General features: G+C 54.0%; 1 protein-coding gene across 1 annotated transcript; it reads right to left on the minus strand.

Moving 5' to 3' along the window:
• Window positions 1-17,489: 17,489 nt before the first annotated feature.
• Window positions 17,490-20,026, minus strand: LOC135974719 (uncharacterized). The gene is made up of 2 exons (XM_065563222.1): window positions 19,054-20,026; window positions 17,490-18,059 (listed from the first exon to the last, which is right to left on the minus strand). Exons 1-2 carry the CDS (start codon window positions 19,628-19,630, stop codon window positions 17,584-17,586), a joined length of 1,053 nt encoding a protein of 350 aa, XP_065419294.1. The 5' UTR covers window positions 19,631-20,026; the 3' UTR covers window positions 17,490-17,583.
• Between the last annotated feature and the right edge of the window lie 334 nt (window positions 20,027-20,360).

Consider the following 20,360-nt stretch of genomic DNA (forward strand, 5'->3'; position numbering starts at 1 on the left):
CCCTGCTGAGCTCCCTGATCAGCATCAACCATAAGAACATAAGAACGACCACACTAGGTCAGACCAAAGGTCCATCTGGCCCAGTGTCCTGTCTTCCCACAGTGGCCAATGCCCGGTGCCCCAGAGGGAATGAACAGAACAGGTGATTATCAAGTGATCTATCCCCTGTTGCCCACTCCCAGATTCTAGCAAACAGAGGCTAGGGACACCGTCCCTTCCCATGCTGGCTAATAGTCATTGGTGGATCTGTCTTCCATGAACTTATCTAGTTCTTTTTTGAAAACTGTTATAGTCTTGGCCTTCACAACGTCGTCTGGCAAAGAGTTCCACCAGCTGACCCTATCTCTAAGAGGGCAGTGGGGTCTAGTGGACTAGAGTGGGGGAGGAGAGGGGGCTGGGAGTCTGTACTCCTGGTTTCCCTCCCCAGCTCTAAGAGTGGCGTCTTGGAAATGGTAGTAGATGGGTAATTATTTAGATTGATCCCAATTCCCGCTGTTCTTCCACTTCATTCACTCTCTGGACCCCTCTGTCCCTAGCTCTGAGGCAGTGGGGTCCTGGGTGGCACAGACTCACCTGCCCTACTCCTGGGCACACTCACAGTCGTGTCTCTCGGTTCAGCACGAAGGTGAACGGGGGATGCTGGAGCAAATGGGAAGCCTCCAATGCTGAGAATAACAGCCAGGGAGCAACCACTGGGGCTTATTTATCCTCAAATCTGTGTCCTCATGAGGCTGTGCACACACAGGGGGAGGGGGATCTGGGCCGGCTGGGTGGGACTGTTGGGGAGGAGCCAAGGTGTTTGGAAACAGACACCCAGTTGGGTAAACAGCATAAGAGCTTTAGGGACAGAACGGGCGTGATTGCTCAACTGCAGCCACCTCTGGGGTGGGGCAGCTGGATACCAGGAAGTGATTCAGGAATCCTGTGTCCAAAGAAAATATAAGTGGATATTAGATGATGGGGCAGAATGGAATAACTGAAGAGAGTGTTTGGCCTAGTGACTGGGAACATACCCCACTGATGAGTAAGTGCTTGGGGATGTTCAGTGAGAAGCAGGGCCAATGAGTTGGTTGTTTCTAATGTGAAATCCAGCTCTCCCTGCAGCACAGCACCGTGCTGGGGCATTTGGGTCAGCCCCGACTCCAAGGGGTACTCCTGGGGAATTCTGCAGCACTATAACACACAGAATTCATGTGCCACGCAGAATTTTTTTCCCCACAGAAAATACATTCTGCTGGGCTATTTGGGTCAGCATTGACTGCAAGGGGACTGTGCCCTCTAATAAACTCCCACCTTGCTTCCTGCAGTATAGTGCTCCCCTACACCATGATAGGGCAGCCCCATCCCTTCTGCACAGCACCCCTTAGTGCCACACTGGGACATTGGGGACAGCACTGACTGTATGGGAAAAGCATCCCTCCTTAACACCTGTAGCCTATGCAGAATTTTGGTAGTTGACTTTTGAAATCTGGCCCATGCTGCAGCCCTCTTAGCTTGTGAGAGCCACTCCAGGTGAGATCCTGGTTCTGACGACATATGGTTGGGTCATGAACATTATTGACACTCTGGGCATGTTTGTTCCTCCTGAAATTGCCTATGGTCCCTGGGCTGCTTCTCACAGTCAGTTACCAATGGGCGTTTTGTTGTTTCTAGTTGCCAGCATTGGTCACGGGTTGGTCACTGTTGACCTAAGTTGGGTGAGCGACTGCAGAACGCTGAGCGCATATTACTTAGGAGTGTCAGAACTCAATGTTTATGCTTTATAATTTGACCAATATGTAGGGCGGTTCGGCCGGGGCTCCTCCTCCTCCGGGGCAGTGGGGAGTCAGACTGCCTCGCTACTTTGGTCAGGGGTGTCGGGGAATTAACCTGGCTGTGTGGCGAACAGAGAGCAGCTCAGGCCCTCAGGCAGGGGCTGAGCAAACAGGTTCAATATTAGAGAGCCCAGGCCCTGGGTCAGGGCAGGTTAACAAACAGTCAGTGGCTCAGGCCCTCAGGCAGGAGCTGAGCAAATAGGTTCAATATTAGAGAGCCCAGGCCCTGGGTCAGGGCAGGTTAACAAACAGTCAGTGGCTCAGGCCCTCAGGCAGGAGCTGAGCAAATAGGTTCAATATTAGAGAGCCCAGGCCCTGGGTCAGGGTGGGGCAACAAACAGTCAGTAGCTCAGGCCCTCAGGCAGGAGCTGAGCAAATGGTTGAACAGCAAACTCCAGGCTACTGACTCTGAGCAGCAGGGCAGACGGGGAGACTGCCACCCTCGAGGTGCGTGGCTGGGGGAATGCAGGCCCACCCACTCCACTGCGTCCCAGCCATGGGCCCTAGCAGCAGCAGAAGACCCGCTGCTGTGTCAGTGGGGATCCTGATGGCAACACACTGACATTGGCTCTGGCAGTGTTGCAGCCAGACTAGGGTCGGCTGCCTCCGGGCTACTTCCTACCTCCACCTGTAGAGGTACCTGGATTCGGACGGCATCCTCCACAGGGTCACACACAATGGCCTCCTCGGGGTAGCTGGAAGCGGTTGGTTTGGCAGCTCCTTGGGGTAACTGGCAAAAGGCAGGCCTGGCAGTTCCTCAGGGTAATGGGCGAGTGGTAGGCTTGGTCGCGTCTCTGGGCTCGGGCTAGCATTAGGCATTGGCTGGCCTGGCCAGTCCTCAGGTCGTCCGCCGATCACTGTGGTCTCCCCACTGGGAGCTACGCCACAGGCGTCTAGTCTCTCCGGTGGCTGAGTTTCAAGTGAGCTCTGGGGTCGGGCTTTTATACTTCCTGTCCTGGGCCTTGACCTCTGAGGGGCGGGCGCAGGGTTTGCTGGTTCTGCCCACTTTGATGTCCAGAGAGGCTTGTCCCCTTCCTGGGCATTGGGGAGACAGACCTCCTCGGTACAGGGTAATATACATGTTTATTTTGAAGCCTTTTTCCAATTTTTATTAATTTCAACTTTCAGGAAATTGTGGGGCAGGGTCAGACAATTATTTAAGGACAGTTTAGACTGAAAAAGATAATGTTTTGCGTACTTTGCCCATCTGTACATTTCAATTATTATGGATGGAAATATTTTTGTCAGGCTCTGTGTGTGTGGTGAAATCGGTGTTTAGCAGCAATCACTGATGTATTTTAATCCTTCTAAGCCTAATATCACTGTAAGAGATTTACACAGATATCTGGGGGTCGCAACAGGGGAGGGGAATTTCTGCTGGGTGGGGCTGAGGGGAACAGTCAGAGGTGTGGAAAAAGCCCAGAGATGGGATAGCAGGGCGCAATGTGTAGGGACTGAGAGGCACCGTCAGAGCCCGGGCGCCTCCCATGGCTGGGATAGGGAAGGATTGGGATGGATGGGACTTGGAGATGTGTTGGGGGGAATCCCAGGACTGCTCTAGCAGGCTTCTGTGGGTCAACATTATGGGGCACCAGAAGAGCTGTGTGGGGAATCCAGGGCAGGGATAGAGTGGGCTGTAGATTTGGATAGAACAGCATTAATAGAGCTGTGGGGAGTGGGGGGATCTTAGCACTGGGATAGCATTGAGCTGTGGTTCAGGAGTGAGTAAGGACATAAGAAGATAAGAACAGCCATACTGGGTCAGACCAAAGGTCCAACTAGCCCAGAATCCTGTCTTCCAACAGAGGCCAATGCCAGGTGCCCCAGAGGGAATGAACAGAACAGGGAATCGTCAAGTGATGCATCCCTTGTCGCCAGTTCCCAGCTTCTGGCAAACAGAAGCTAGGGACTCCATCCCTGCCCATCCTGGCTAATAGGCATTAATGGACCTACCCTCCATGAATTTATCTAGTGCTTTTTTGAACCGTATTGTAGTCTTGTCCTTCACAACATCCTCTTGAAAAGAGTTCCTCAGGTTGCCTGTTTGGAACCGAGCGTTCTGTGCCGTTCTATCAACAAAGGTGCTTGTTGCCCAGAACGGGAACTTGAAGTAGGATTTGGAAGAGATTTTCCATGGCATAGTGTTATTCTATGTTGGTTGCCTTATGTGGATCCTTGACGTCCCCAGTACGTCTTTGGAACTGATTGTTCTGGGTCCTTACTGGTGTTAATGACGGTTCTGGTCCAGAATGGGTTAATCATAGACTTATAGAAATGTGGGGCTGGAAGGAACCCCCAAAAGTCATCCAGTCCAGCAGCTCCCTGCACTGACTCAGGGCCTAGTAAACCTAAACCTTCCGAGCCAAGGGTTTGTCCAACCTAGCCTTAAGCACCCCCATAGCCCAGCCTCTCCAGTGCTGGGAAGAGGGACGGGAATGACGGTGGCATGGAGGGAGGGAGCAGCTCACATATTTTGTCGCTGTCTCTGTTCACCTCCCGGTGTGAGGACATCTCACTGAGATGTTAATGCCAGCACACACCTATCTGAGCCTGCTAAACTTTCCACAGGCTCCCGTGCTGAGGAGCTGCGCCTAGTGGAGATGTGGCTGCTGGCTAATTTCATACAGTGGCATAGCGGAGCTCTGGAGTGGCCCTGGAGAGGGTGGAGAATTGGACTCAGTGGCCCTGTGATCTGTCCCTTCCTCGGCCATGCTTCTGCTGGCTGATGCTGGGTCAATCATGTCCCCTTTCTGTGCAGCAATGGGGCAGGCCGGACTCATCGGGTGGTCCGCCTGGGAGAAGGAAAGCTCGAATTTCAAATAAGAAGGTCGGGCCCGCTGGCTAGTTTGCAAGAGTTATGTCAATCCCACATGCTCTAGGGGTCTGCACCACCAGCTCCAGCTTCCAGTGTACGGGGAGACTTTGGCAAACCAGTAAAGTGTTTAAAACCACTATGGCTTATTGTTAAAATGCAACTTAGTCAGCAAGCTGTAAATTGGCCAGTTAACAAACTCAACTTGACCGAGGCAGGAGGGGAGGGGGATTTGGGGTGCCACAGAAGGGGCAGCTTGACCCCGCGTCCTTCCTGATAAGAATTGTGTTGAAGTTGCTGATAAATGCATTTTAAAAGAGCAGGAATGTCTATTGGGGTCTCGGAGCTGCAGACTCTGGAAAAAACCACACCTAGTTAATCAATAATCAGAAGGAACCTCTTGCTTGAAACTGCTTACTTAACAAGTTTTCTTTAAGGCACATGTCATTGTATTACTAATGTATAAATAAGGGGGAAAAGCTTGAGATAGGCGGGACTCTTCGGGCCTGGTCTCTCCCTCTGGATGCATCTTGTGTTCCCCAGCGGCAGACGGGCTGCCACTGTGCCACTCGAAAGCCACACTCAGCTTTGGTAATTATCAAGGTTTGGGTGTGTTTTACTAGGGTTACCATATTTTGTGCCTCCAAATGGAGGACACTCCACGGGGCCCCGGCCCTGCCCCCAGCCCCGCCCACGCCCCCTCCCCAACTCCGCCCCCTCCCCAAAGTCTCCGCCCCCTCCCCTGCTTCCCGGGAAGCCTGAAGCAGGTAAGGGGGAGTGTAGGGGGAGGAGGCGCGGCCCAGGCTGGCCCCCCGGCAGCTCCAGCCTGGGTCGGCTCGGGCCCTGGGGTGCCGGCCCCGGTCGACCACCCCCAGCCCACCCAGCACTGCCGGCCCCCGGCGGCCCGGCGCACCCCCCAGCGGCCCGGCCCCGCGACCCCGGCCCCGCAACCCCGGACCGGCTCCCGGCCCAGCACCATGCCCCCGGCCCCGCGACCCCGGCCCGGCCCCGCACCGGCCCCGGCCAAAGAGGCCCCGGCCGAGCCCTCCCGATTTTCCCGGACATGCCCGGCTTTTGGGGATTTCCCCCCGGACGGGGATTTGAGCCCCCAAAAGCCGGACATGTCCGGGAAAATCCGGGGGTATGGTAACCCTAGTTTTTCTAATCTTGTTGCGGATGAGTGTAAATGCTTGAGACTAGTAAAGTTTAGCTTTAAGTGAAAGCACTCTTGTGTTGTCCTGTTCGGCCAGCCATCTATCGGTCGGACGACCGTGTCTCCCCTGACACCTCCTCGCACAGAGTAAAGTTACCAAGAGCTTTGGGCTGAAAGAACCCCGGGTAACACCAGGACAATGATTAGGTGGTGGGATATGGCCCTTTCCCCCTAGGGGCGGCTGGTCCTGACCCAGCCCCAGAGTGAGTCGGGGACTGGCTGGCTCAGGGGATGAGGAAAGAGATATGGGACCTTTATCCTGTGGGGGGCTCTGGTTCCAGATTTTGTCATTCCCATCAGTGCGCAGTGAGTTGTGGAGGCTCAGCCTGTTGCCCCAGACTTTGATATTCCTGCGTGTACCCCAGAATTTTATAGTACTGCAGTCAGCCCCTCTTGTGTGTTCAACCACTGCCAGCTGAAACTGAAACATCCCATAGCTAGGAAAATCTTAGGCCTTTGCGAGGCAAGGCTAAAGAACTGCATGCTTCCAGTTTGCGAATCGGAACGGGAGGATGGGACTGTCTCTGTTGCCTGTATCCTATAATTGCCAATTTCCCGACACTTCCTGGTATGTATGGCTCTTCCTCACTGAGCCCTTGCTACCGGGGGCAGGCGGTCCAGTGGGTTAGAGCAGGGGGCTTGGAGCCAGGACTCCTGGGTTTTAGAGGGGAGTGGGGTCTAGTGCATTAGAGGGGGGCGGTCGGGCAGTCTGGACTCCTGGGTTCTCATTTGGGCTCTGGATACACCGTGTGATCTCTAGGCTTTGTCATCTGCCTCTTCAAACCCCAGAGCATCATTTATTTCCCCGTATAATCTTTGTTCCCCGTTATCTCACCACTTAACTTCCACACACCCCCAAGACACTCACACACACTCTCTCTGTCCCCCCTACTCAGGAGCAGCTAATCAACCTCACAGACCAGGATACTGTCTACACACTAAATATGCTTTAATGTACTGGAGGTGGAGGAGTTGCAGAGGGAGGGTCAATCCGTGGGTTCCCAGGAGGTTTATTAGCAGGATCCTTGTTACTGAATGAGCAGGCGCTATCGGGCACTGGATGCTCTTGGCTGCAGGGAGGGTTTCTTCAGGGAATTGTAATTGCTCAGCTCTTCATTCACAGCCCCCCGGGCTGGTCACGTCCGGACTCTGCTTCTGTGGGACACACAGCAAGTGAGGTTAAGAGCAGTGGGGATGAGCTCAGACTATGCAGCGTCTGGTCTAGTTGAAAATGGGAAGGGAGACTTGCAGGGGAAACCAGGCGCTGCACAGGTTCAGTGTGAGGTACTCTCCCCTTATGGTCAGTGGTAATCCCTGTGTACCAGGGGGCGCTTTGCTGCAGAGAGCGGCGTTGGGGGCTCAGCAGGGGACTATCCCCGCAGTCAGTGCTTTCCCCCTCCCCCGACAGTGCTATATTCTAGCAGTAGGGGATGCTGTGCTGGTGGAGTTCCCGTGTTTCGTAGCATCTGTGACTCCCGGTGTCCAACATGCAAGGCTCTGTTCTATCTCCCATAAGAGGTCCCCTGGCACATAGGATTCCCAGTGGCTACTGGATTCTCCTTCGCTCCCTGTGCTACACAGTGACACAGAGGCTGCGCCCCTCCCCAGAGCCAGTTGTGTTTCTTTCTTTCATTGCCTCTTTTCTCTTCAGTGACTTTACAGGCCACCTGCCCCAGTCCCCTCTGTCACTGGATCCATCCCTCCACCCCCACTCACCCTGCTGGGACTCCCCCTCTGAGCTCAAGCCCCCTCGGCTGGAATGGGGGCACTTGGGGTTGGGCGGGTACAGGAAACACGGGCGTTATCATCCTACCCAGTGAAGATGGGTCAGAACCTGTGGCTCACCGCAGCAGATGGGTTGTAGAGTCCTCAGGGGATGTGAGATCTCCCGCAGGGAGGAGAATGGGAAACCTCTAGGAGGCCAGGAGATCCCATGGAAATGGGAATGTGATCTGGGGTCCTTCCCCTCTATAGGGCTCCAGCTCCAATCCAACCCCATGAGTGAGGGGGGAGTGGCTGGCTCAGAGGGAGGGGGAACACCAGACCGTTCCTCTCTAGGGATGCTGTCCGCTCACCCTGCTAATGCTCACCTGTGGGGCTCGGCTTCTTTGCAAGCAGTGATGCTAGGAGGCTGCAGCGTTCCGTGAGGGGTGTCTCCTCAATCTGGGATGACTTTATTTTGATGTGGAAGAAGTTTTGTTTTGTGGGGTCATACTGGGTCCACTTTGTGTCCCTGCCCTCATCCTCTGTGAGCATCCTGGGGAGAAATTAAACACACCACATAAAGGTTAGTACCTGGGCTTGGAAAGGCTGAGAACTTGCTTCAGCCAAAGTGTGACATCCTGGAGGCAGGGGTCATTAGGAGCCAATTTGCAACGTTTGGCTCCTTTCCAAAATGACTGCCATCCTCGATTGTTTCCAAAGTACATGAAGACACAGGCTCCCTAAGTTAAGATGTCTGCTTCCGCCTGTTCTCCTCATATGGGATGACACTACAGGTTTCCCTTTATAAAGATGGCTGCTATTTCCCATTGATCTTGATGACATTGAAGCCACAGGCTGCCATGAGTCATGATGGCTACCATTTGCCTATGGCCCTTTCCAAAGAGAGACCCCCCCTAGGAAAGATGTCCACTGTTTCCCATTGTTTGGACTGGGACTGAAGCCACACTTCCCTCAGGGAATATGGACTTCCTTTGTGCTCAGAGACATTGGAAGGGGCAGAGTGGGGAACTGAACAATATGTGTGTGTGTCGGGCGGGGGGGGGACAGGGAAAACCACTAAAGTGTTAGGGATTATGGGGGCACCAATAGGAGGCTCTAAACAGGAAGATTGTCTGATGCCACCATTTGCCCTCATTTAAGATGGCCTCTCTCACTTGTACTAACTTTAGTAGCTTCTATGTAACATATGGAATAGAAAAAGTGTTATCATCCCCATGCAATGAGACTATAGTATCTGTTTTTCCCCAAATACAGAGCAGAATTATTTATTGAACAGTTTTGCCTTTTCTGCCTTACGATTGATAATTCTGCCATTTCCAGCTAGTAATGGACCAATCTCATAGTCAGAATTCTAGTTTCCTAATATATTCAAAGAACTCCTTATTGTTCTTAACTCTGCTGGCCATAGATTTCTCTATGTGTCTCTCTGCTTCTCTTCTCAATTTTCTACAATTCCTAATGTCTGATTTATATTCATTAGTATCAGCTTCCCCTTTCTTCTATGTGTTGGATATTATCTTTTTAATTTTCACAGCTGTCTCCTTCACTTCCATAATTTGGGAGTGAACGGATCCAAACTGGGTGGTTAAGTTGAAAACGGGGAATGTTTTAATTTTAAAGATTTCTTTTGGAGGGAGGGTTTCTTGTAGCCGTTCCTGACTTCATGCCTCATCACTTAAAATCTGTCTCTTTGTAGTTAGATAAACTTGTTTTATTCTTTAATTGAAACTCACCCAGTGTTGTGGATCGTTCGGGTAACTCCCTTTAAGGTAGCAGATCCCCTTAGAGAAGCAACAGATCTAAAATAAAAACAAATAAATTAATGAAGATAGCCTATCCTAGAACTGGAAGGGACCTTGAAAGGTCATCAAGTCCAGCCCCCTGCCTTTACTAGCAGGACCAAGTACTGATTTTGCCCCAGATCCCTAAGTGGCCCCCTCAAGGATTGAACTCACAACCCTGGGTTGAGCAGGCCAATGCTCAACCACTGAGCTATCCCTCTCCCTGAACTGTCCAGGAGAGGGCTGGACAGTGCAGAACACATGTTGGGGGTGAGAGGGGGGAGGGGAAATCCAGGACTAGGAGTGTGTTAGGGTCACTCTGCAAGTGGTAACCAAGGCTGGTGGAAGCCAGAGTGTGGCTGGTGTTTGTGGACAGGCTGCTGGGGTCAGAGTTGCTGGACCAGGGCTGCGCCTATACGCGGACACTCAGGGTGTGACGTGCAGGGCCGGCTCTTGGCACCAGCAAACCAAGCACGTGCTTGGGGCGGCACATTTTCAGGGACAGCATTCCAGCAGCAAAAGCCTAGAGCCGGCCCTGGCAGCAGCAGCGCGTCGTGCGTGGGGGGCGCCCTTGGGCCACTGCAGTTCGTGCTGTGGGGGAGCAGCGCCTGCACCTTGTGGCTGGGCCGGGCAGGCTCTGAGTGGGGGACACTCGGGTTGGCGGCCGCCCTGCGGGGCACACGGAGCCGCCTGCAGGTGCCGCAGGGCGGCCGCCCCCCAGTGCCGCAGCCGGGGCTGGGCGAAGCGGCCTGAGCCGCCCGGGGACTGCGGCAGGGCGGCCAGAAGCAGCAGCAGCAGTGGGGCCATAGAGGGCGGGGCGCTGCCGTGCGGGGCCACATCCCGTTCTCTGGGGCTCCGCTCCCTCTGGGGCTGCCCTGCCCTGGCTCCTCAGCCCCCTGCCGGGGCAGTTCCCCAGCTCTGCCCTCCCGGGTCCCGGCCGGTCCTGGAGGTGGGAGCCCTGGCTGGAGGGACCCTGGGCTGAGGCGCGGCCTGGGAGCCAGGGCCGGCTCTAGGCACCAGTGCTCCAAGCATGTGCTTGGGGCAGCACTTTCCAAGGGGCAGCACTCCTGCCCCCGTCCCTTGCCTTTTTTTTCCTTGGGGCACAAAAAGTCGGAGCCGGCCCTGAACCAAGCTGTTCCCTGTCAGCTGAGGCTTTCAGGCTGCGCTGGAACTGACGCTGCAGTTCTGGCTGCAGTCGCTAGATGGCGCTCATGGCAGCCGGAGTCGCACAGGCTGGACGGCAGTTCAGGCTGCCCGGCCGCTGGAGAGCCGGAGCGTCATCCCCGGAGCTGAGCCCGGCTGCGGCGGCGAGAGGGGCTCAGCTCCGGGGGATGATGCTCCGGCTCTCCAGCAGCCGGGCAGCCTGACCTGCAGCCCAGCCTGGGGGTGAGGAGCCGGGGAGGGGGGAGGGAAGTGGGGCCGGGATGCAGGGAGGGGGGAGGGGTCCTGCTGCTGCTCTGAGTCTCCCCAGGGCGGCGCGGCGTTTCCCCGCCCGAGGGGGCTGTGCACGTGCCGCCGGGCTGTGCAGGGGGCGGATCCCGGCTCGCGCGCTGACAGGGCGAGTGGCTGGGCAGCCCAAGCTGCCGCCGCCCCCTCCTGCCCCCGGACCCAGCCCGCCGCGCACCTCCCCCGCCTCAGCCCCGCGCTGCCTGCCCTGGGTGGGGAGAGGCAGAGCCGGCTCCGAGCGGGGCAGCGGGGGATACTGCCCTGCCGGGGGATCCCTGCGGCTCAGGCACCTGGGGTTCAGTGTCTGTCGTCTCAGCTCTACCTGCACGGGGCTGGGGAAGCAGCTGTCAACACCTGCCCCTCTCATCCCTTGTACCCCCCATCCTGCTCGCAGCCCCTCCACTTGTACCTCCCTCCATCGCTCCTTCGCCGCACCCCTTCCCCTTGTACTCTCGCTTCACCCGCACCTCTCCCCTTGTACCCTCCCACACCTCCCCCTTCACCCGCACCTCTCCCCTTGTACTCTCCCCCAGCCCTCTCCTCCCGCACCTCCCCCCTTCCCCTGCACCTCTTCTCCCACAACCCTCCTGATACCCCCTCTCCTCCTCCACCCTCTTCCACGAGTACATCACACCCCGCCTCTCTGCCAGTGTAGAGCCCCCAAGCACCCCCACACCTGCCCCTCTGCCTGAACCCTCTTTACTAGCTCCCCATCCCTTTCTGGGTACAAGGTTGGAGGGTTAGTCCCTATGCCTTCCATGTGCATTTGGAGCACTAAAGATGGGGTTGCGGGGGCGAGATTTATACTAAAGTGAAATAAAAATAGGAGAAACGGTTTGATCCCCACTGCAAGTGTAAATGGGGATTGCTGTAGTGAACAAGGAGGTCATGTTTGGTGGAGGGGAGCTCAGGGCTGCGGCAGCAGGGGTGCAGGTGGGTGGGGAAGAGAGAGCCCAGGGCTGGGGTGTCAGGGGGTGCGGATGGGGGAGGGTACTGGGGGGGGGAAGAGCCCAGGGCTGGGGTGGGGGGCAGCCAAATTTTTTTTTTGCTTGGGGCGGCAAAAAACCTAGAGCCGGCCCTGTACAGACTAACACGGCTACCACTTTGAAACCTGTCAGGGGACACTGCCGCTGCCCAGCTCCCTGTAGCATCTGCAGACTTCTGGTGGTCTCCTTTTCAAATCCTACCCATGCTGCAGCCATCTTAGCTTGTGAGAGCCGCTCCAGGCGAGATCCTGGTTCTGACAGCATGTGGTTGAGTCATGAACATTAATGATAGCTCTGGGCATCTTTGTTCCTCCTGGGAGTGGAAATTGCCCTAAGGTCCTGGGCTGCTGCTTATCCTCATTTGGCAACTGGGGTTTTGTTTTTTCTAGTTGCTACCACTAGTCACAAGTTAGTCACTGTTGACCCAAGTTGGGTGAGTCATTGCAGAACGCTGACTTCATACGACTTTGGCTTGACAGAAGTCAATGTTTATTTCTTTATAATTTTGATGGATAATATCAAAGTATTTTTCAATTTTTATTAATTTCAACTTTTGGGAAATTCTGGGGGCAGGTCAGACAATTATTTAATGGCAGGTGAGACCCAATAAGTTAGTTTCATGAACTGTAAAAACATCAATTGTCAACCTCCCCCTCAAAAGATATAAAGTAAGGTTGCAGTGTCATTTTCAAGCGGGATTGTCCTTTCTTTGAGTATCTGTAAATTTCATGGATTATCAATGGAAATATTTTTCCGTTAGATTGTGTGTGCGCAGTGAAATTGATGTTTAGTGACATGTAACGATGTAGTCTAATCCTTCCAAGCCTAATATCACTACAGAAGATTTAGCAACAGAGGAGGGGAATTTCTGCTGGGTGGGATTGTGGGGAACTGGCAGAGCTGTCGAGGGGGGAAGCCCAGAGCTGGGAAATCTAGGGGCTGTGGGTCAGGACCTGTGGGGAGTGGAGAGAAGTGAGGGCTTGGATGGGGTGGGGACTGATGGTGATCAGCAGAACTGGGGGAGAGGGATGGAGCCCAGAGTAGAGTGACCAGACAGCAAATGTGAAAAATTGGGACAGGGACTGGGGGTAATAGGAGCCTATATAAGAAAAAGACCCAAAAATCTGGACCCTCCCTATAAAATCAGGACATCTGGTCACCCTAGCCCAGAGCTGTGATTGCAGGGGGATGCAGATTGGGATTGAGAGGCTTTGGAGGAGCTGTGGGGAGTAGGGGAGCCCAGGGCAGTGAGGGGATAGCTGGGGGCTTGTGAGTCAGGAGTGAATAGATATCAGGTGAATTTTTTTCCCGGGGCTAATTTAATGCATCCTCATCCTGTTTGTTTTTCTGTTGATCCAAACAAGTCACATGTTGGGTTACCCGTTGGCTTGCGTGTGTGTGTGTGTGTGTGTGTGTGTGTGTGTGTGCTTTCCCTGCGCTGTGCAGATCTGTGCAGATAGCTGGTTTAGCAGACCTCGATAGCACTACCCAGCATTGTCAAGTGCCGAAGGTTGGAGCGTCATTAGTAATGCCATTCAGGCCACTCGCTGCTTCTGGCCTTGAAGCTGCAATGTCATTCGTAGGCAGTGCAGCATGTTCATTCAGCAGACCTCAATCTTGCTCGTAAACAAGGACCACAGGCTCAGTCCGGTGGCAAAGGTGCTCGTTAAAATGGACTCCGCTTAGTCAGTGGCAGCACATTCCTCTGCCCCTATGCTGGACAAAGGGTTAAAGCCGCGACATTTATAGGCTGAGGCAAAAAACGGGAATATACAATTTACGTATTTCATGACCTCTGTTTCCTACCTCGCCGTGTTCCTGATATCTTGAACAAAAAATCTCTATTCATTGTTCTGTGACACCATCTTATCTTGTACCGGATTGGCATGTCTCTGTACTAGCTGGAATATATTTACGTAAATGCCTAGTGCCTACAATATTACCAACAACATTGCCGAGTTCATGTACTGGACAGTGAACTTCTGACCATCTGCTTTAATACAGGACCTGACTTTAGTTCACAGCCGCTGATTCAGGCCTCAGATGGTGCAGTAGGCCCAGTGCTCCTGCCTTTCTCCAGTACACCCTGTATAATTCCCCTCTGGGAAACTCCCACCCAGGGAGGGGGGTTCCTAGGCCTCAGAACTGGATCTATTTACACGGGGAAGCGGTCGTCAATCTGCGCTGGGGAGTTGTCTCTCCCTGGCCCAGTGTCTGCCAGTGACGCGGAGACGGCCAGTATGGCCGGGGCTCTGCTCCTTGCAGCTGCTGCCCTGTTGTGCCTTGGGTTGGCGTAGGTTGGAGGGAGGGGTGGCATGGCTCAGCCCATGCTGAGACTTGGGGACAGCTTTGCCTGTCTTGGCCCCTAGGGCCACCAGGGGGATTCTGCTGCAGGGTGTACCCCACAGGGCTGTGCTGGCTGTAGGGGGGCAGAGGGGAGGGGGTTGTCTGCTGCTCCTGGGGGTTTTCATCCCCCTCCCCCAGGGCTGGGGGGTGCAGCAGGGTCCCCCTCCCCGCCAGCCTGCACTGGGCAGCTCCAGGGGCTCTTCAACCCCAAAATGCCCCTTCCCAAGCGGGTGCTGCAGGGGGGAGGAGCAGAGGCACCATTATGTCCCCATTGCTCACAGGAGGGGCGGGGGAGGAGGGGGCAGAGCTTCCCAGCTCCTTCTGCTCCACCCTTCACTCTCCCATGAGAACAGCTTCAGGCTGCAGCAGTTCTGATTGGTTACACTGCCCTGGGAGGTGGGCAACTGGGGTGAGCAGCCAATCAGAGGACTAAAATAATGTAAGGTCTGGAACTTCTTGGGACATCATCATGAGACAGGCTCCAGCCCCAGCTCAAAACCCATCCCTGGTGGAAAAACCGGTGGCACGGCAAGGAGCCTATGCGGGGCTGAGCCGGCTAGGAGATGCCCTCAATGCCTGCTGTGATGGAGCCTGTCCTCACCACCTCCCCAGCTGACTGTGCGCGCTACAGCCACCTGTGCTGCACCTTTCAGGGAGTGATGGACCACAACACGGGGATGCAAAGCCACCGCTCCGACACCATCCACAACCACAGCTGCTGCAGCCACAAGGATTTCTGCAAGGAGACCCCTCCCTGTACAATCTTCCCTCGTGCCTCAGATGATGCCTTAAGCCTTTGTCCACAGCCCTCACCCTAATATTGATGACTGAACCCTACCACCCCATCCTTAAAACTGATACCTTAACCCTATGCCCACAGCCCTAACCCTAATACTGACACCTTAATCCTATGACCATAAGACCCCAACCCTAATTCTGATGCCCTAAACCTATGACCATAGCCTTAACCTTAACACTGAAATCGTAACCCTATGTCCATAGCCCTATTGTAACACTGACACCTTAATCCTGTGCCGAAACCCTAACCCTAAGGCCTTGTCTACACTACGAGAGTAGTTCGATTTTACTTGCATCGAATTTTTGTAATCGATATTGCAAAGTCGAACGTGTGTGTCCACACTAAGGACAGTAATTCGACTTTGTGCGTCCACACTAACGGAGAAAGCGTCGACATTCGAAGCGGTGCACTGTGGTCAGCTATCCCACAGTTCCCGCAGTCCCCTCTGCCCATTGGAATTCTGGGTGTAGCCGGCAATGCCTTCTGGGTAACAAAATGAGTCGAGGGTGCTTTTGGGAAACTGTCGTCATCCGTCCATCACTCCCGCCCTCCCTCCCTGAAAGCGCCGGCGGGAAAACAGTTCGCGCGCTTTTCCAGTCATTGACAGCGCGGACGCCACTGTACTCCGAGCATGGAGCCCGCTGCGACCATCGCTGCAGTTGTGGCCGCTCTCAACGTCTCGCAGCTTATCATAAAGGTTTCCCTGAGGCAGATGCAGAAAAGTCAGGCGAGGAGGCTACGGCACCGCGGTGATGTCCTGAAGTCTGAGAGTAGCACAGACCTGTCAGAAAGCAGGCGACCCAGCGCCGAGGACATCACAGTGGCAATGGGTCATGTTGATGCCGTGGAACGGCGATTCTGGGCACGGGAAACAAGCACTGAGTGGTGGGACCGCATAGTGCTGCAGGTCTGGGATGAATCCCAGTGGCTGCGAAACTTTCGCATGCGGAAGGGAACTTTCCTGGAACTTTGTGAGTTGCTGTCCCCTGCCCTGAAGCGCAGTGACACCCGGTTGCGAGCTGCACTGAGTGTACAGAAGCGAGTGGCCATAGCCCTCTGGAAGCTTGCAACGCCAGACAGCTACCGGTCAGTCGCGAACCAGTTTGGGGTGGGCAAATCTACCGTGGGGGTTGTTGTGATGCAAGTAGCGAAGGCAATCGTTGATGTACTGCTGCCAAAGGTAGTGACCCTGGGAAACGTGGAGGCGATCATAGATGGTTTTGCAGCGATGGGATTCCCAAACTGCGGTGGGGCCATAGATGGAACTCACATCCCTATCCTGGCACCGGACCACCAGGCCACCCAGTACATTAACCGAAAGGGATACTTTTCCATGGTGCTGCAAGCACTGGTGGACCACAGGGGACGTTTTACCAACATCTACGTGGGATGGCCAGGCAAGGTTCATGACGCTCGTGTTTTCAGGAACTCTGGTCTGTTTAGACGGCTGCAACAAGGTATTTACTTCCCGGACCACAAAATAACTGTTGGGGATGTGGAGATGCCTATAGTCATCCTCGGGGACCCAGCCTACCCGCTAATGCCCTGGCTCATGAAGCCCTATACTGGCGCCCTGGACACTGAAAAAGAACTCTTCAACTACCGGCTGAGCAAGTGCAGAATGGTGGTGGAGTGTGCTTTTGGCCGTCTCAAGGGGAGATGGAGAAGCTTGCTGACTCGCTGTGATCTCAGCGAAACCAATATCCCCATTGTTATAGCAGCTTGCTGTGTGCTCCACAATCTCTGTGAGAGCAAGGGGGAGACCTTTCTGGCGGGGTGGGAGGTTGAGGAAAATAGCCTGGCTGGTGATTACTCACAGCCAGACAGCCGGGCGATTAGAAGAGACCAGCGGGACGCGCTGTGCATCCGGGAGGCTTTGAAAGCAAAGTTCCTGAGTGAGCAGGGTAACCTGTGACTTTATAGTTTGTGTACTGAGAAGCTAAACCTGCCCCCGTTTCTTTACCCAGGTAATGTTGACTATCCTATCCAGTTACATACCCCCTTCACCCCCCCCCAACACACGTGTCGAAATAAAAATAGTTCTACTTTGTTAAAGCACACCGTTTTCTTTAATACTGTTTTCGCGGGAATTTTTTAAAACTGGGACGCAGACTGTGGTGCGGAGCGGGTGTAGTGTTGTGACGCGAATGCAGCTTCTAAACTCAAGGATTGACAGGCTCCGCTGCGGTGGGCTGCTTGTTTCAACGGAGCCTGTCACCCCTCCTGATCGGGACTGTGTGTATGGGGGGTCTATTTGACTTTGTGGCAGGGGGAGGACGGTTACAGATCCCCTGCTGTGTGGCTCTGTGATCCTGCCTAAGGACCGGCGCTCAAGATCTGTAACTGCCCTCCCCCGCCACAAAGTCACAGAGCAACCCCCCCCCCAACATAACATGAAAACAACCTCCCAGACTAACCGGGGTAACTAGTCACTGCATCACTGCACTGTGTATGTGCCCTGCTGCTGTGCCTGCCCCCGACTATGTACCCTGCCAAAGGAGACTGTCCTGTCCAATTACCAACCCCCTTTCCCCTCCTCCTCCAAAAGAACATGATTGAAACAGTAATTAACAGAAACGTGTTTTTTATTAGCAACTACACATTGCATTGGGAGGTGAAACTTGGACGTGGGCTTCTGTCAGGCGGGAAGGAAAGAACTTTTCAAATTTTGGGAAATGAGAGCCTTCTGCTACTAGAGCTCTCTGCAGGGGTGGAGTGAGAGTTAGCAGGGACTCTGCCGCCTCTCCTTCTTTGCACTTTGGGTGAGGTGGGTATGGGACTTGGTGGCGGGGGAGGGCGGTTACAGATGGACTGCAGCGGGGCTCTGTCCTCCTGCCTCCGTTCCTGCAGAACATCCACAAGGCGCCGGAGCGTGTCCGTTTGCTCCCTCAGTAGTCCAAGCAGCGTTTGAGTCGCCTGCTGGTCTTCCTGCCGCCACCTCTCCTCCCGATCCATGTTGGCTTGGTGCATTCGGGTCAAGTTCTCCCGCCACTGGGTCTGCTGTGCTGCCTGGGCTTGGGAACAGGCCATAAGCTCAGAGAACATGTCCTCCCGTGTCCTCTTCTTCCTACGCCTAATCCGCGCTAGCCTCTGGGAGTGTGATTCCAGGCTAGGTTGTGAGACAGTCGCAGACGGGGCTGTGGAAATGGGAAAAAGGGAGTGAATTCCTAAGAAAGATAAATGTAGTTGTGAACAAAGAACATAGTCTTTCTCTGTGAACAAGACCATGCACAGCACCTTTCACATGCGCACTCAGCACAAGGTCGAATTCTCGGCCTTCGCATTCAGTGCCTGGGGTCTTGAACAGCACATTTGAGAAGCGAGGCAGCACAACGGAATTTCTGTTGCAGGCAGACATGGTAAGCCGTACACTTGTGGCAGTTTAAAACTTTTATATTACCACTGGCCTCATTTCACATTTAAATCAATGTCAGTCCCTGCTGCCAGCAATCCGGCAAGCGGGAACTCTGCCCCTGTCCCACCCCCTCGCGGCTGTCCCCGGGAACGATCCCTTTCAGCTGCCCCTCTCCCGCCTCCACCGCGTGGCTGCAAACCAGCGGTTACAGTTCTGTAAAGGAACGGGAAAGCAGTCCCAACACTAACATTCCCCTACCTAATTAAAAGCAGGTCACCATGGCTGACATCACCCTGATGAGGATCTCAGAGAGCGACAAAGAGAGAATGCTCCGGGAAAGCCTCCAAAGACCAGGGCCGTATGCCGCCCTGCTGTGCAGAGCAATGATCCCGGAGTACTTGATAATCTCGTGGCGCGGCAACGTGTCGTACTTCGGAGGACCCAATAAGGCCGCTCTCCCCAAGAACCTCATGCAACGGCTTTCAAGTTACCTCCAGGAGAGCTTCATCGAGATGTCCCAGGAGGATTACTGCTCTATCCCCGGACACATAGACCGCATTTTACTGTAGCTGCAGTAGCAGGGAATAAACAGTAGAGCGGCTTGTGCAGGACAATCACTGAAAACCGGACATTGCTAGATTTCTTTTCAAAACTTGCACTGCCCCTTACTAAACCGTTAAGCGCCTAGGGCACACTAATCATGAACAACCCATTCTTTTAATTGTTAATATTCCTGTTTTGTTAAAAATAAATGTTTAGATGTTTACAACACTTACTGGCTGATCCTTCACCAGATTCTGTGTCCGGGGTAACGGCTGGGGACGCTTCGTAGGGGATCTCTGTAAGGGTGATGAAGAGATCCTGGCTGTCGGGGAAATCAGCGTTGTGAGAGCTGCCGACTGCCTCGCCCTCCTCATCTCCTTCCTCATCTTCCCCGTCCCCTAACATGTCCGAGGAACCGGCCGTGGACAGTATCCCATCCTCAGAGTCCACGGTCACTGGTGGGGTAGTGGTGGCGGCCGCACCGAGGATGGAATGCAGTGCCTCGTAGAAACGGGATGTCTGGGGATGGGATCCGGAGCGTCCGTTTGCCTCTTTGGTCTTCTGGTAGCCTTGTCTCAGCTCCTTGATTTTCACGCGGCACTGCGTTGCATCCCGGCTGTATCCTCTCTCTGCCATGTCTTTAGAGATCTTCTCGTAGATCTTTGCATTCCTTCTTTTGGATCGCAGCTCAGAAAGCACGGACTCATCGCCCCACACAGCGATGAGATCCAAGACTTCACGATCAGTCCATGCTGGGGCTCTCTTTCTATTCACAGACTGCACGGCCATCACTGCTGGAGAGCTCTGCATCGTTGCCAGTGCTGCTGTGCTCGCCACGATGTCCAGACAGGAAATGAGATTCAAACTGGCCAGACAGGAAAAGGAATTGTAATTCAAATTTTCCCGGGGCTTTTCCTGTGTGGCTGGTCAGAGCATCCGAGCTCGCACTGCTGTCCAGAGCGTCAACAGAGTGGTGCACTGTGGGATAGCTCCCGGAGCTATTAGCGTCGATTTCCATCCACACCTAGCCTAATTCGACATGGCCATGTCGAATTTAGCGCTACTCCCCTCGTCGGGGAGGAGTACAGAAGTCGAATTAAAGAGACCTCTATGTCGAACTAAATAGCATCGCAGTGTGGACGGGTGCAGGGTTAATTCGATGTAACGGCGCTAACTTCGACATAAACGCCTAGTGTAGACCAGGCCTTAAATGGAGACCGTAACCCTATGTCCATAACCCTAAACCTAAAACTGACACCTTAGCCCATGCCCATAGTGTGACATAGCACCCCATAATTCTTTATGGAAATATGCTTATGAATGTATATGACATAACTGGAATATGTTTTATGCTACATATGCCATGTAACATATCTCTGCAAAGGTTATGATCTACTGAATCTATTCATCCTATTTGTATGCATGTGTCATTTTTTTGTGTTCGAAGTTATGAGTATTGGCTGTGTACTTGTTTGATTTTAAGTAGCCTTAGTAAGGCATTTGGACAGCTTCTTTAGAAAGGAATTTGCAAGTTAAGTGC

This window comes from Chrysemys picta, chromosome 12, assembly GCF_011386835.1.
Source record: "Chrysemys picta bellii isolate R12L10 chromosome 12, ASM1138683v2, whole genome shotgun sequence".
Lineage (NCBI taxonomy): Eukaryota > Metazoa > Chordata > Testudines > Emydidae > Chrysemys > Chrysemys picta.